The 16,968-nt window shown below is 41.4% G+C and overlaps 1 protein-coding gene across 4 annotated transcripts in view; it reads right to left on the bottom strand.

The window, feature by feature from the left end:
- Positions 1-1,681: 1,681 nt before the first annotated feature.
- The window catches only part of SMURF1 (SMAD specific E3 ubiquitin protein ligase 1), a 42,825-nt gene continuing 27,538 nt past the window's right edge, over positions 1,682-16,968 (bottom strand). Inside the window, exons 6-18 of one of the 4 annotated variants that reach the window (XM_033073734.2) lie at positions 16,274-16,349; positions 15,712-15,950; positions 13,303-13,387; positions 11,328-11,474; positions 10,051-10,255; positions 9,664-9,767; positions 8,108-8,222; positions 7,011-7,189; positions 6,060-6,197; positions 5,598-5,718; positions 3,905-4,106; positions 3,005-3,080; positions 1,682-2,355 (exon numbers count right to left, since the gene is read on the bottom strand). In XM_033073734.2, the coding sequence (XP_032929625.1) occupies positions 2,256-2,355; positions 3,005-3,080; positions 3,905-4,106; positions 5,598-5,718; positions 6,060-6,197; positions 7,011-7,189; positions 8,108-8,222; positions 9,664-9,767; positions 10,051-10,255; positions 11,328-11,474; positions 13,303-13,387; positions 15,712-15,950; positions 16,274-16,349 (1,787 nt within the window). In that variant the 3' untranslated portion in view covers positions 1,682-2,255. Of the gene's footprint in view, positions 2,356-3,004; positions 3,090-3,904; positions 4,107-5,597; positions 5,719-6,059; positions 6,198-7,010; positions 7,190-8,107; positions 8,223-9,663; positions 9,768-10,050; positions 10,256-11,327; positions 11,475-13,302; positions 13,388-15,711; positions 15,966-16,273; positions 16,350-16,968 lie in introns of all 4 variants that reach the window. The other 3 variants (XM_033073733.2, XM_033073732.2, XM_033073731.2) reach the window with 3 other exon arrangements.

The following is a 16,968-nucleotide window of genomic DNA, read 5'->3' on the forward strand; positions in this document are numbered from 1 at the left end:
ATGCACCAGCTGCTGGGAAAGATGAATGGTGCAACAGACAACTCAAGACTACCCTGAAGGCACTTGGCAGTGGGACCTTCAAAAACTGGGAAGTGGATTTAGCAAAGGCCACCTGGATGGTCCATCCAGGGTCCATCAGTCAAGCTGGTCCTGCCCAGTCCAAACCCTTGCACACAGTGGATGGAGAAAAACTCCCTGTGGTACACGTGAAAGTCAGTCCTACCTCAGGCAAAAGCAAACCCATCTGTGGGATCATTTCTGCTCAAGGTTACACTCGGTGGAAAGATGAGAAAACCTGTTGTGTACCACAAGGAGACTTACTCTTAAGTGAGAACTGTGTGTAAGGTTTCATTGTGTGTATATAAATATAAAAGCAGAGTTTAAAGAGGGTATGGGTTTGGGTATGATGCAGATGGTAACAGAATAAGGGGTAGATAATGTTTTAGGTTACAATGTAAGATGTAACCAAAAGCATGTATTCTACCACCATCTGTTAAAACCAAGTGGGGCAGTGTTCTTATCTCTTCCATGACACACCCCTGATAAGTCCCTCCAGGGGAATAATCTCCTGTTAATGAGCCATCAAGCCTCACTGCATGACTGATAAAATTCCATCATCCCATTGTGAGATGCTCTGCTCAGCAGGAAGAGCCAAGAATTCCTACCTGGATATAATCTGAGCTTTGGAACACCACAGCAGCCCTTACCTCCTGCATTCCCAGAGCACAGGAGCTACATAACCACCTTCAGAATAAGACCAGACCCTTCTACAGGATCACTGTTTCAAGAGAACCACATCTATCAGTCCAGGACTACAGCCAGCACTCACTTGGACCCCTGGCCAACAGGGTGTCAGCTCCTATCCTGACTCTGTCAGTTTAAGCCAGTGTTTCTGTATTATTGCCTTGTTATGTACACCAGAAAAGAACTGTTATTCCTATTTCTGCCATCTCTGCCTGAAAGCCCCTTAATTTCAAAATTATTACAATAATTTGGAGGGCAGGGGGTTACATTTTCCATTACAAGGGAGGCTCTTGCCTTCCTTAGCAGACACCTGTTTCAAGCCAAGACATTCAGATATTGGATTTGCTTTTGTTTCCCCTGTGTTAGAGAACAAACCTTTTAATATTAGTTTCAGATATTGGAAAAAATAGCCTTATATGGCTCTCTGGAGAAATTTTCATCCCTTCAGAACTGAAGTCATAAATTCTTCCAATAGCTTTTTGTAACATTTAGAATCTATTCACTACATAGTTCCCTTTTACCTCAATCTCCAAATAAACTTTTCCCAAGGCCAAAAAATTTGAAGCAAGAGTTTGCTCTGTTAAGTTGACTTTTAGTGATTTCCATGTGAGTCTTAGAATTTAAAGTCACACAAACACATCTTGGGTAAAACAGTGGCACAGAAATCACAGCTTTTGGATTGAATGGATTTTTATCCTCTGTCTCCTCCTCACAAGGCTTCTCTGCAAGGTACTTACATCTGAACAAACTAAGGAAAGTAATTCTGCAGGAGGAAAGAATTGTTTTCACGTGCAAAACAATTAAATTTCAGCCAGGACAACCAAAAAGAAATCATACAATACCGTTTAAGCTGTCCCAGATTCCTTCACTTTTCTCAAGGTGAGCCACAGCTTCCACTGGGAGCTTCCTGCTAAGGCAGAACTTGGATTTCTTTACCTTTCAGTTAAGTGTTCATATGGAGGTATTTTCTGCTAGAAGTTCACTTTTTAAACTGATGTTTAAAATGTGCAATGCAAATTCTGGCGCCAGTCAGACACTCTGCACCTGCTGGACTCTACAAAGGCTCAAGCTTGATTTAAGACAGACTAACCAGGTGCACCTACCAGTTTCAAGTCCTCAGCAAATTAAGCTCATTCTCAAATACACTTTGATTCTCCTATTAAAAAAGCCCCACAGGTCACTGACCCTATCACAATATGTGTTACAAATCTAGCAGAATATCCTGTGTAACCAAAGCCAAATGCTGAACTTGGCTGCATTTCATTTCAGGGGGGATGGAAGAAGAGGGGAAGGGGTTATTGTAACAAAGGGGAGAAAATAGAGTTGGGAACCACCAAGAAAAGCCCCGACCCTCCCCCCTAATCCACCAGCATCGGAAGGGAAACAGCCCCATCTCTAAGTTGTCAGAGTTCAGATGTTTCAGACAGCTTAGCAGGAAGTTCACAGCAAGCTTCTTCTAGCTTTTGATTTGGTGGTCCATGAGCTAGCATCTGTTTCCTTTGGTTGCTTTTTCATTCCACAGCAAACCCACACGTCTCTTCCACAGCTGTCAACAGCTTCTCATAAAGCTTCTCGTATGACTCATAAGGCGGAATGTCGATCCGGTTAAAGCTGCAGGGAAAGAACAAAACTGATGGATCCCAAGTGCTTATTGGGGAAAAATGTAAAGAAGCTACATAGAGATAGAAATAGTAAAAAGTCTCAGCTGCCTCAGTGGTCAAAGGAGATGAGATGAAAACCAACTATTTCTGCAGCAGGAATGCACAGCTTAATAGGGCAGGGTTTGGGATGAGGAAGAGGAAGAGGCAGGAGACTTGCAAAGAGAAAGTAACACATGAGGCAGGTCCACTCCCTGCCCTGCCTGCACACAGCCTGCTGCTGCTCACACCATTTCCTGCCTCTGGTGGAGTGAGATTTCCGTGCAAGGGCTCAGCTTGTGCCTATACTGCACCAACAGCACGAGCTTCCAACATTCAACATCTGACAACGCTTCTTTGTAATAAAGAAATAAAGAAATAAACTTACAAACGTCTCACTACCCAGAATAATCACCTCTGGAATAAATGAAAACCACTGATAGTATAGAAGACAAATCAAGCTTTAAGAAAAGCAAATTATTTTGCTGGCTGCAGAGTACAGATATATCCAAGCTAACAGAGCACACTTGGAGTCATCCGTGTGTATCACATGCCCAACACAAACAGAAATGATTCTTTTAAATCAAGGCAAAGGGAGAGGAAGGAGAATGTTTCCATCTTACCAAGTGTGGGCTTTTGGAAGGTTGTCTGTGTTTGCATCTATTAAATGGATGGTAAACAGTCTGGGTCCTGCAGCGCCTGTAGAACCTTAGACAGACATTCTAGTTAATGCACTTCAACAAAGCATCATTCACACACACGCACTTTGCTGTGTATAAAAAGCCAAGAGAGGAAATTACAGCTCCAGCTGCAAGCCTAAGTATGTCCTAGGCTAAATCTGTTGAGATATTTGCAGCTGATGAAGGGATGGCAGAAGAGATGAGGCTGTTTGTGACAATCATTTTAGCGACTGGTATTTTGGAAAGCTGCTGAATTTGATATTAATGAAGATGCACCATCAAAAATGAAAATATCTAAGTGCATGAAGGTTTTCCTTGTAAAATAGAACTAGTATTTTAATTTTGAACATCAATTTACTGTCAGTCAACAAATGGAATGTGATCAGGAGATCACAACAGCCAAGGACACTGCCACATTTTTGATAAAAACCTGCAATTTTCAGAAATTTGCTTTAAAGCCTAATGGTTTGTTGCCAAACACTGAGGGGAATACAATTCTCACATGAAAAAGTTCTTTAGTCAGCCATACATCCCTGTGCACATTTGCAAGGAATGATTTGAACCTCAGAGCACAGAGCTGTAGGAGACTGATGAGCCAAAACTGACAGCAGTCAAAGCATTGCACAGTAACAGATTTACCAGCTCCCATCACTATCAGCAACAGCCAAAGCGTTCAGCAGCAGCTGAGCTGCTGACAAATGTAAATCTGCTCTCAGGCTCTAAAGTTTGCAAGTGCTTGACTTATCCAGTAATATGCTGATATTTTACAAGGGGCCTGTAAATACCACACCACTTTTATCTCTTTCTCCAATGACAGATTAACTCAGCCCCCACATCAGTCACCTTGTAAAGCCTTGAAACCTTGAAGTGGGACACGCGTCGAGCCCGTCACGAACTGCAGCAGCCTTGCCCTTCTCTCTTCATCAAACGTCTCCACTGCTTGCCAGAACCACTTGACAATGTTGCTGTCAGCCATGCAGTGCTTTAGGCGGGTGTTGGACTTCCAGTCATTCAGATCTATCTTATCCAGGCCTCCTATGATCAGCTGTTAAAAGGTTAGGAAGCGCTTTGAAGTCCAGAGTCATTTCAGGTTTGCAGTTATGAACACACATCCAACCCCGTCACGAAGCCTGGCATTGGTCAGGTGCTTCACTCACCTTTTTGGTGCAAGGTTAACATTCCAAACCAGTACAGAACTGGCAGTAAATCTCTCCAGATTGGCTGCAGTAAAACTGACCCCAAGCAGTGCTTCACCAGCGTTAGAACTTGCACAGGCAACTAAGAGTCAGAAGCTCATACAAGACTTGCTCTATTAAATCTGTGTTCCCTGCAAGGTACAGCCTGTCTTTGGGAGGGCACAGCACTGATGTGGAATAAGGCTGTGGCACAGCATCATTGTCCTGCTGCAGGATTGTCCTGGAGGTGCCAATACCAGTGACAATGGAATCCTGCTCAGTTTATGGGAACATCTGAATTGTTTTGTTGTTCCACAACAAGCTACAGAAACTTTTCAGTTGTTTTTTGACCCCACTTGTGAGAATCTCTGACACACACCAGACATATCACTTCAATCTTTTTTCCAGATGACACCAGGTTGCAAAATACTGTAAAAGGAAGTTGCTGCTGGCCATGCATTTAACCACCTCCTCTGGCAACAACAAATAAATGGCACAGAGGAAATGTCACCCCTCAAAACAAAACGTGTGTTGTATTTTAAATTTCCCAAAATATTCCACAGTAAGGATCCAATTGCTGAGAGCTGCCCTTTAGCAGCTGCCTGGCTGTGCCAGCAAAACAGCACCCACTTTCACCTGCTCATATCATTAGGGGAGTTGTGGCTGTTCTGACAGCATGGAAAGTATTGAAATATTTAATGGATTTTTAATCTGTCTTTGAAAGCAAATGGAATGCAAGAACTTTGTGGGATTAACCAAAATGCATGACTGACTAGCACAAAGCTAGTGCTTTCTATACCACAAATGTTGAATATTCCACAGGTTATCTTATTTTTTCTAGAAAGCAAAACTAGAAGAAAAATTGCTGTAACAGCAATTTACTGTGAACTAATTTAAGAAGTAGCTTTCTGCACCTCAGGATTTCATAAGAAGACAAATTAATCTCTTTTCTATATGCTCAACTCTTCTACTTCTGTAAACCAATTCCTGTGTGCAAACAGAAACAGCCATGTTAGTTACTGGACAAAACAGGTTCCAGGGTAAATAACATGTCTGGTCTTGCCAAAAATTCCTCAAACTTGCAGTGTTTCCTCCTTTTCAGACCACCTGCCTTGAGCATTAGTCCTTGGATGGACACCATGGTGTATTTGTCTTTCCCTGTTTAAGTAGCCCTCTCAATAATATCAACCCAAAGAATGTCTAGAATAAACCTAAAAGGGTTTGGTTAAACAAATACTCAGCATTCTGGTACATAAAATGGAGTAGGTTTTGTGTTTTGTTTGTTTTTTGTTTTTTTAAATCAGTGTTTGACTGTGGACCAAACAAATTACAGAAGAAGAATCCATGTGGATAAAACATACCTCAAGTTCCTTCTGGTCAAAAGGCTTAAGGAGATGTTGAGGAATCAGTTCATTAAAACCTTTCTGCAGAGCCAGGAACTGTGCCTCTATTCCTCTCATGAACCGCCAGTTCACGTACAACCTGGAGGGGAGGAGGGAAAAGTCAGGGCTGATGAACTGGACAGCACTGGGAGTTTTACAGCACACTTGGGAAGTGCTCATTTTACAGAGGACCTTGTTTTTAATAAACACATTTTGTATTATGAAAGAAGTGCTTATCCATTCCTTTTTCCATCAACAATGAATTATTGTACCATCAACAGAAAAACCAAAATACCATTCAGAACTTCATCCTAAACATTCATGTCATTTATGACTCAGGAGTTCCCACCCAAAATACTTCCTTAGTTTCACTATATACAAAAATTCTGTTTACTGCTCTCTTCCCACTACATTTGCAGGACACATTTCTGTTTGCAGTACCTGACATATTCCTTCTTGTTCTCTTCTGTCACTGGAATATTCCTGCCATTTGGTTTGAGTTCATGCTGTAAAATCCTCCCAAAGGCATTGTGCTCCACACAGAATGTATGGTCCAGGACTGGTGTGATATCATTCTCTCTGCCAATGGACAGAGGGTAAATTCAGTATTTTTGGCATTTTGGTAACTCTCAGTGGTTATGCTGACAGTTATTTGAACACCTGAGTATTCTTCAGGCCAAACCTTAGTTATCACCTGCACTTCACACACTAGAGGAGTTTTGCCACCATCACCAATTTCTGTATGGTTTAATCAGATATGGGATATTCATCTAATTCTAACAGAACTCAGGATACTGGATAAACCCCTATATACAGAAATACACACACACATATTTATATATACACCCTCAGCAAGAATTTGATCTGCTGTCACATATCTGTGAAGCACAGAAGAGATCACATGTAGCAAACAAAATCATCAGTAACTTCTTTAAATACAAAATTCTAAACAGCATTTAGGAAAAGAAATTGAGATAATGCAAAGCAATTCTGAAGAATCCCAAAGCTGCACTGAATGCTGGATCTTGTTCTATAAGCATGCAGAAGCCCAAATTACTTAATTTATTTTCATTTTAATCAGAGATGGATTTCTTTTGAAGAAAGTTGTACTTCCCTTCAGATCTCTGTCCTGAGTGTGGATTTTGATACTGTGATATTCTGCCATACCCATGCAATCTTTAATGATTTAGTATCTACTTTATTGCAAGGAGAGCTTGCAATGAGAACTTTTCCTCAAGTACCTTTGATATATTAAGAATAGTTGAATAACTTTGTACAGACAGCCACCATATAAATATTTTTGCAAACTCTTTGTCTAAAGCATCTCCCTATTGCCAACAAACTCTACCCCATTTTCTCTACAGTGAGATGATTGCTAAATTCAGTACTTACAAGATCCAGACTAAACTTTTGTGTAATTCTGGGTCAACAGATTCCAGGTCAGAGAGCTGGATGGGCTTCCCCAGCAGTTGTTTGTAAAAGGGAACTGTGAACCCCCCGTTGATATAGTGTCCATGGAACACAGCCAAACCCATGATCCGACCAACAAAATGGAAATAAGACAAATGGTCCTGCAGGGAGAGAGCACAGTCAGCCTTGGGAACACACTGACATCTTGTGGCACCCTTGGTTTGTTCAGTGTGAGTTACCTGCAGCCCTCTGGGCAAGAGCAGCCACCCCTTTTCCTCAGAACATAACCAAAACCAAAGCATTTAATGATTAAAAACCATGAACAAGTCTCTGGCATTACCTGATTAAGTCTCTAGACTTCTCAAAGGGAAAAACTTGGAAAAAGAAAATCCCTGTGAAACCTCCAGAATCCAACAAGATGAGGATTCCAAACAAATAATTCTTTGTTTAATCATCCAAATGTATCTACTTTTGAGGAAGCAGTGTGCTTGTTTCCCTCATTTCTTTCATGTGCTTTCTAAACTAACTTTTGAAAGCTGAGGTGTAAGTCCTGTGGTTGACATTCTTCCAATCCACCTCCCTCATCTTGCAGTGCAAATGTCAGGAAATGTCATGTCAGGAAGAATTCCCTCTACTAATACAGAACTGCTGCTCCTTTTAGGGTCTGCATCAATACAAATCCTCCAGTAAGAGAAAAAGTAAGCACAGGAGCACAGTGAGAAAGGGCAAGCAAGGGATCCATCCCTAAAAGTCCTGGGGTGGCACTGGTGGGAATGAAATGCTGTGTGCACAACCATCCTGCTCACAGTGAAGATGAATTTCATTTGTTTTGTCTTCTCAGAATCACTGTGCAAACCAATCGGTACTGAGACGTCTCAAATCAGATATTTATCAAAGGCTATCATGTTTTTAATTTCTGAACAAAACCCCTCTGCTTTTTACTGTGTAAATTTAAGACTTTAACACCTTCTTATTCCAATTTACCCTGCAGTTCAGACTCCTCTTGTAGAAGAACAGTTGTAAGAAACTGCAGAGGACATTTCTTAAAGTAGGAATATTGCTGAGAAATTAGTACTTACAGGATTGATAGAAGAGTCTGGATTGATTTGCAGCATGTAAATATTATCTGTGGAGTACTGGAAGAGTCCATAGTAAGGATTCAACATTTCATGGCACAGTAAATACAACCACTCTCTGCCAAAAAAAAACCAAACCAAAAAACCAAACTTTAGAGAGTGCAAATTGCACTTAAGTTTAGACAACACAATTATTGTGATTGATCAGGTATGGAATGTTTATTTCAAAATCAGATCTTCCTGTGCTGCCCTTTTGTAGATTAAAAGCCCACAATGTCCTACTCTGCTCAGGGCAGACTTGGTTTAGTTTAGAAGCACTGAAGGGATTAACATCAATTAGAAAAGCTACAGCAAGCTGTTAGACAATGTCATCAACTACTTGAGTCTGAACAAGCCATGCTTCAAAAAAAATCCTGCTTTTGTACAGAGTTCAGCTAATTGGAGGCTATGAGATCTCCTTCTCAGCAACCTGTACAATATAAGGAAATATTAAAAAAAAAATCTGTTGTTTAGAATCAGCTCAATCACTGGGGATCTTCAGAAAAGCTGTTTTTTCTGCCAGTTTGGTGACTGCTTTCAGCAGAGGCCAGAAGGGACAGAGACCAAGTGCATTAAAAGGAGGGGTTGGGTAAATTCTCTCACCTTGTGTAGCACACAAGGACAGGAGCAGAACTAAAGGTATTTCTGACCTCCCCAGTCACCATGACAAATACCCCTTTGTTGTTAAATTTAAACACACTTCCCAGGTTCAAAATATTCAGAGAGAACTATCAGTTGTAATGCTTAGAAGTGGAGCTGTACTGATCTGGAAGAGTCAGTTGCAACTAATGGGCAATTATGAAAGGCATCAGGGCAACAGGATGTGACAGTGGAGACACCCAAGGTTGCCTCGGGTAAGGCAGCTCAGAATGTTCCAGGCTCTTTCTTTTGTCCAGGGATTGATCACTGAAAGACACCTAATTGGGCAGCTTTTGTGGATTTGAGAAATTTCTCCCTGAATTTACACAACTCTGAGCCACCACAAAGGTGAGAGTTTTTTTCAGTGATGCTACAATCAGCTCCTGAATTTCAGATCTGATGCCACCCACAGGGAATTATTGTCATTTTTAAGAGGGAGGCAAGTCCTCACTGAAACTTTAGCTTTAGGATTAGTTCATCTCTACTCCTGCTCCAAGAGATCAGAGAACTCTCCTGAATGCAGCTGAGACATAACAAAAAGGAACCCCTACCCTCCTGCAATCCATTTGTGGGAAATCAGAGAGGTGTGTTCAACAAAACCATTCCTGTGATCTGGATCTGACTGCAGGGTCTATACACTCCCTGAGAGAGCTCACAATCTGAGCTGATCACACTTTCATAACCTGCATTTATAAATCACAAGCTTCCACTTTCCAACCTACTCTATAAAGAGCGAAGCTACAGCCACTGTCTGTAAACCAGAGCAGAAATAATGAACATGCACCATTACCAGGTAATTTGAAATGGGATGGTATCAACCATGGGGCACTTAAAGGGTAACTTTACAGTTGAGAGGTGTCAGAAAACCCCCAAAATCTCACCTTGCTACTCCTCCATAGTCCAGGCCTTCCTCTCCTCGGAATTTCACCATCAGCCTCTTCTTCAAGTCCTTTGGCCTCATCTTCATTATCTGACGATAGGACTCCTGTAGATACATTTGTACAATTAATTATTTTATTTTCTTCCTGTAATTACTAAGATTTCTCTAATACAGTAATTAAGATTCCTGCATTTCTGTAACAGATAGATTGTCACTGAACTACAGAACACATGACTGTTGGAGTGCTAATCTGAAGCAAATTTCAGTGACAACTCTGTGATGTGGTGGGTGCTTGTGAAGCAAAGTTGTTACAATCACTGATCAGCTTTACTTAACTCTTCAGGGACAAAAGCTGCTGTTAGAAGTAAAAAAAGTATCAATCAAATACCTCAAATATTTCCTCTCTGGATACTTCAATGCGACAGTGACCAGCCTGAGGTTGCTGAAGAGAGAGCTCATGTCTAAGAACTTTCAATTTTTGTACCAAGTCTCTTTCATATCTCTGTGCAGGCAACTCCTCACCCTCTTCCAATGATCCCTCATTTGGAGCTGGTAGAGGCTGCTGGCTGGGCTCTTTTAGCTGGCATTGATGGCTTGGAAGAGAAAAGGACAATATTTATTCTGGACACATAACAATAATGAATATGTGAAACAGTGATGGCAGAAATTATCAAGCTTCTCTAAGAGGAACATGGAGTGAAATGTGTATTCAGCTGGATGCTGCTGTACCATCATTACACTAAATTCAGTGATGTAAGTAACACAGAAATTTAAAGAGTTTCAGCATTTTTGAACTGATTTTATATGTGGAAGGCTCTGGAGCATGATCACAAATTGCTGGCTGAGCAGTAATTAAAGTTTGTGTGGTGTTCTCCCACACAGAGAGAACTTTCAAGAGTGCAACATGGAAAGAGATCTCTAATGTTACAAAAAAGCTTTAAAAAGGGAACTGTCTAACAACTGCAACGGACTTTTTTCCAGCTCCATGCAAAATGAGGCTGGGGATTCCTGACACAGTAAAAATATTGCACCTATGGTTGTTAGGAGGGAAAGATACACTTGTCCCAAATAGCTGCAGCTTCATACACTCAACTACCCTTATCCATCAGTGCTTTACCTGGGCTGTAGAACAATTAATTTTTAGATACAGAGCCAGCCTGGCTGGCTTCAAGCACACAAAAAAGTCTGGTCTTGGGCACAGGCAGCACTGCCAGGCTGCTTCCAGGGGCAGTTCCACAACAGTTCAGCTGCCTTTCCATGATGCAGAGCTTGAGCTTCTAAATCCTCTAAACCCAAACTGGCTGTGCACAGCACCCATTGACCAGACTCCAGCTGGCTTCACACTCCCATTGTCTGGAGCTCAAGGGAGATTGAAGTTAGCCCAGATCCAGAAGAGCCAGCACAGAGCTAGAACTGCTCACCCAGACAGACATGAGCTGACTGCTGGGGAACCCTGGCAGACTTTCACACCCAGACAAGTCCAGACCTGGGCAGAGCAGGGTAAAACCCCTCTGAAGAGTCTCAGAAAAAAAACTTAGATAAAATCAGCACTGAGAATCAATGCCTGGACCCTGACTACAGCACTGCCCACAATTATCATTCAGGGTTTCAGCTCCTCATGACCTCCAGACCTGACAGGAATTATTTATCAGGCAAAGCTCTTACTTCATGATGTGATGTAGTCGTGGATCTGTGAATTGTGTGGTTCTGTTGTTATGATCTACAAAATATATTCTTCCTGAAACTGTACTTCTGACTTCCCAGCCCGGAGGCAAAGGTCCCAGTTCATCACAATTCACACTGTTAAGGTCTCTAAAGTGAAAAACAAACAAGATGTTAATGCACATCTGAGGTTAAGCAATCAAATACTGAGCTCACTTAAAATATGAAAATCACCTCTTTAATTAGGTTAAGGTTAGAATCCTGGCTATTTGACTGAAAAACCACTGAGAGTAAGGCTTTAGCAACACATTCACTCAATCCTTTCATCCTGGATAAATTTCAGGTATTACTCTAAGTGCTGCTAAAGACATCACTCATTTTCAGGCAGTGTCTGAATTCAATACACAGAATGTATTTACATTTACCTAAAAAGATTGAAAATACCTAAGGCTACAGCCACCTAACTGAGGAAAACACCAAGAGTGGTAAGAAAGGGAAGGAAGGAAACATAAAGATTATTTTTAGACAAAAACCCTATTGTTAAGTAAAGTATTCTTTAGACAGCTGGCATGGATTCAGAATTGAAGACACCACTCTATGCAATTCCTCACCTAAATCTAACCATGCAACATTTGTATAAATGAGTTACTAGAGAGGCTTTAGAAAGGTGGAAATGCTTTGTACACTGAAGGTGCCTTAGTGTCACAGTAAGTACGAGCCAAGGGGACACACAGGCAGACAGACAAGCCCTTGTTAGGCTCCTTAAAGGAGATTATGGTTGGGACCATTTGCTGTGATCAGCTGTGCCTCTGAAAGTCCTGCAGAGATTTGATTACAGCAAGTTTTAACCTACATCTCTGCCTCATGCCAAGGTTAAGTTTTTGCACCATAAGCTGGCAAAAAAAGTCACCTTTAACTAAAACAGGTGTGAGCTGTGACTCACAAGACACTGCTGTGCCCACTTGCATTGCTGCTGCTGAAACCCTGGCTCAAGGCTTTCACCTTTCAGCAGGGTGAGCATCACTTGAAGAGGACACAAGGCTTTGGGCACACAAGCCTGACATGACTGACACAAATGAACAACCACTGTCATTTCTTCTTCCAACAATACCAGCTAATCTAAAATCAGCTCTTTTCTCTCTCTCTCTCAGCTTTATTTTTCATTTCCTTCCACACACTGAGCTTTTATCACCACTTTTGCCTGCACTCCTTTCTATCATTTTTCTAATATCCTGTACCACACTCCTCTATTATCCAGGCAGTGCAGCAGCTGAGAGTTCCAAACTTCACTCTTGAATCTGGTGTGCAGGTGGCCCATGAAACAGCCCAGATTCAGAATTACTCAGGAAGAGCACCAGACCTTACTCACAAAGACCTGGATTAACTGCAGGTTAAGGTTTAAAGAGGCTTTACTAAATTAATCATGTGAAGGATTCAAATTTTCTAGCTGCAAATCACTGGCCTAAAGCATAAAAAAACTCAAATAATTTCAAGATTAAAGATAACAAGTAATCTCTCCTTCAGTTATACACAAGTGAGCACTAATAAATCAAAAGTTCCAAGTTGAATACTCAAGAAACAATTATTTTAAGAAAAAAGTCCATTTTTTCTTCAATTTGCACTCTGAACTGTTTACATTAAAAAAAAAAAGTAGATAAGATTCAGATATTTGTAGCTTCACCAAAAACAGCCACATCAACATTTTAGGAAGAATTTGTCAAAAAGAAATTCCTGAAGGACTACACATTTTTTTTCATTTTGCTTTACATGATTCATAAGTAAATAATTATTTCTTTCAAAAAGAGTAATCCTTAATGTTTGATGAAAAGGTAACTAGAAACATCCCAAACTATTCCTCTGCTGGGAGCTCTGCCTTTAAATTCAGACAGGCTATTGCACAGATTTTTGCTGTTATAAATCCAGCATCCTGCCACACAAATCCACACCAAACCCCCTGTATTTAACTACAAATACATACCTTGGTATCCTTGGGTCATGCCACGTGCTCACTCCAGTCTGTGTGTGCAAAAAATAAACCTGGCCCTGTACCGTTGTTCTTTGCTCTATGGAGAAGGAAAGAATATTATTCTAAATTACAAATCCTAAAAAAAAAATCCAAACAAACAGTTTAAAGATATTAGAATATTTTCCTCCTAGGAGAAAATCACACTGATCTCTTGCAACATGAACTGTTTTGTCCTTGACAAATTTACTCTGACTACACATTTCAACATTCTTTGGAAACTCACAGATCCATGCACCAGCATATTTAATTTGTAATTTTATTGTTAGATTTTGAGACTATCCAAACCCCCAAACTAGATTTCTTTACTCCTAGATTTGGTGTGCTCCTTTCTGAGGTTTAGATTTTGAGACAATCCAAACCCCCAAACTAGATTTCTTTACTCCTAGATTTGGTGTGCTCCTTTCTGAGGTTTAAATTCCCCTTAATCTCATCCTCCCTAATCTTCTGTACTATTGGTTTCTTTGTTGCTTTTATATATTTTCCTGATCTTTTCTCAAATGTGGGCTCAAACCTACACAACATGCCAAGGGGGAAGGAAAAAATAGCATTACTGCTCTAGTTTAAAGAGCTCTTTACATTCCTTCTCCCTAGATACACAGCCAAGATTAGCAGTGAATTTTCTGTAACAGCATCATACCACAACCTCATGTTTCATTTACCATCAACCCCTCAGTGTATCCTGGCGTAGCCAACTGCTAATTAGCCAATCTCCAACTCCCATCTGCACTTAGTTCCTTTTCCAGAATGAGATGCACGTGGAGGCTGCTTGTTCCAACAAGCAAAACACCTCCATGGATTAAAAGGAGAGAAATCTTTTGGTGACGTCTTTGGATAAACGAAACCCTTTCATTTCAGGAGCTGTGGGTTATAAATTACTCACCAAAATTGGGTAGGTTCATTAATAAGGCAATTTATGAGTTCATTGATAAGAAGCAGTGCTGGGGATGTGGGGAGTCTGTGCTTTACCAACACATCTGTCCTACCCCTGGTCACTGCCTCTTTTCTCAGCAGTTTCTTGCTGGGCTGTGACATGCCCACCATGCTGGGGTACAAGTCCAAGCAAGCCTGACCATGCTGGCCAGCACTCAAGCAGCAGTGGCCACAATCCCCCAGCAGGTGTGGACAAGGCTGGAACATGCTGTCAGGTTACACTCCCAGCAAGCAGGTAACAGCAGGGACAAGTCTGCTCCTGTTCACACAAGCCTGTGTTTTCTTACACATAAAAAGTGGATACAATTCATGATTATGGTGGCAAAGTAAAAATACATCAAACCAAAAAGCACAGTAAAGTGATTTTAACAAATATAATGAAATCATTGTATTTTTCTGTGTTTCATGTTCCTGCTTTACTTTGAATTCAGTACAGTAATTTCATGATTATAAGCTGCACCATTTTGACTAAAATTTTGGTCCAAACCCAAAGTGCGGCTTATAATCAGGTGGGGTTTATATATGGACAGAGAATGAAAAGTTGCTGTTTTAGTTTGGAGGACAGGTGTCTGCTGAGAAAGGCAGGAGCTTCTCTTTGAAATGGAGAATGCAAACCCCCTCCCTCCAAATTATTATAATTTTGAAATCAAGGGGCTTTCAGGCAAAAATATGGGAATTAGGAATAACAGTTCTTTTCTAGGGAAATTAAAATAGAAATACAGCACTACAAAGAAACAAACCCCAAACCCTGACACAGTCAGAGTACAACCTGACACCCGTCAGGCAGGGTGTTGGCAGCAGTCCCATTCCATGGTGGCTGCATCCTCCTGCAGTGACAGATGTGGCTCAGTTGGAGCAGTGCTCCTGTACAAGGTGCAGTTTCCCTCTGGAGCTCCAGTGGTGATGTGGAGAAATCCGGTTTTCCTCTGGAGTCCAGTGGAGAAAGGGGCTCCCTTAGTGTCCCAAAACCTCTGTTTTTATCTTGGTAAGAAATGTTGGGCTCTTCCCCCTGGCTGGAGCAACTCCCAATGGGATGCAGTAATTTTATCAGTCCCACAGTGGGACTCAATGGCCATGAGCAGAAAATGACTCACTGGAGGAAGGATGGGTTGTGAAAAGATAAAGAACACTGCCCTGCCTGGTTTCAATGGATGGCCCATTAGCAGAATATCTGCCGTTGAGATCAGGATCACTGCCCCACCCTCAACAGATGGTGATAGAACAGATACCTTTTATCACACTCTGTATTGTAATGTGCAGTTTATAATCAGATGTGGCTTATGTATGGACAAAGAATGAAAAGTTGCTGGCACCCAGAAGTGTGGCTTATACTCAGTGCGGCTTATAATCGTGAAATTACTGTATACATTGATCTCATGGTGTATTTCTGTATCGAAATCACGATATCACTACGTGACATCTCCCACTCACCGTAGCCTTCGGGTAGCTCAGGGGACTGGTGGCCGTGGGGCCGGTTCTGAGGTGTCTGTACATGAGCTCTGAGCTCAGGGGTGCGCAGCCTCTGTGCCTGCAGCCTCTGCTCCTGGCTGGGGGACTCCAGGAAGCGGCAGCCGCCTCCCCCCGCCGCTCCCGTGGTGTCCGTGTACGGCGCCGGCTCCTCCATGAAGCAGCTCAGGGGCCTCCCCGGGCCGGAATCTTCATAAACCGTTCTGAAAATGGGGAAACTTCAAGAGTTTCCAGCACAAGAGAAGTGAATGCAGAAATGGCTGCTTCTCTGCCTCACAGCTTGGAGTATTGTAACTTTTAACCCAAGAGGAGCCATTTTCACCATGTTTTTATACTCAAATTTCTCAGCATTGGTAAAAAAAAATTAATAATCAAGTTTTAGCAAATTTGCCTAATAACCTTACTGCCTGATACACATTTCCAGAAAATATCCTAGTCACACTGATACTTCAGTTTCTAATGTTAGTTACAGTCTTTCCACACATAAACCATTTTTCTAATTGAGTGTAAAGAAAACAATCCTTACCCTTCATTCTCCAAAAGCCCTCTGCAGTCTACTACAGAACCTCCTGTGCCTATTCTGTCCCGTGTCTGTAAACTGACTGAAAGAAGAAAACACAAACTCAGGTCAAGAAAAGAAAAACTTCATTCTTAAAAACAGCAAAAAGCAAAAAAAATTCCACATTTTTACAGGGTAAAATATTAAGGAAAGCTCTATCCTACACACAAGATCACATCATTTACTAAAATTCCTTCTATTCTCTTAAAGCATTACTAATTTTTTAAAAAGCAGAAGAGAAACCAGAGGCCCATCCCCTCAAAACTTGAGTTTATTTCTGTAAATGTCAAACATGTCAGCTTCTACATCTGGGTTTCACAAGGATCCAGAAAGGGAAGCTGGAAATAAATTGCTCACCACTAGATGTCATCTTAGGGTGAGAATTTGGAGTTTGCCAAATCTATTTATAATCACTGAAAAGCTGGGGTTGGGTGGGGGCAGTAAAACATGGGGTACGTTTGCTGTAAAATGAGCACGGCCTTGTTGAAATTTGGAAATGGTTTGCATGAGTCAAAGGTATCAAACCAGCAACTTGTGAAATGGCTTTTAACTCCTCCAGATCCTTTTTTAACACCTAAGATTCCTTCTGCCTGTCACCTTGCCCAAATGCATCATTTCCCAGTGACATTCACCCTTCCACAGATGCAGCAAAGCCTTGCCAG

Source organism: Catharus ustulatus, chromosome 16, assembly GCF_009819885.2.
Source record: "Catharus ustulatus isolate bCatUst1 chromosome 16, bCatUst1.pri.v2, whole genome shotgun sequence".
NCBI classification, from domain to species: Eukaryota; Metazoa; Chordata; class Aves; order Passeriformes; family Turdidae; genus Catharus; species Catharus ustulatus.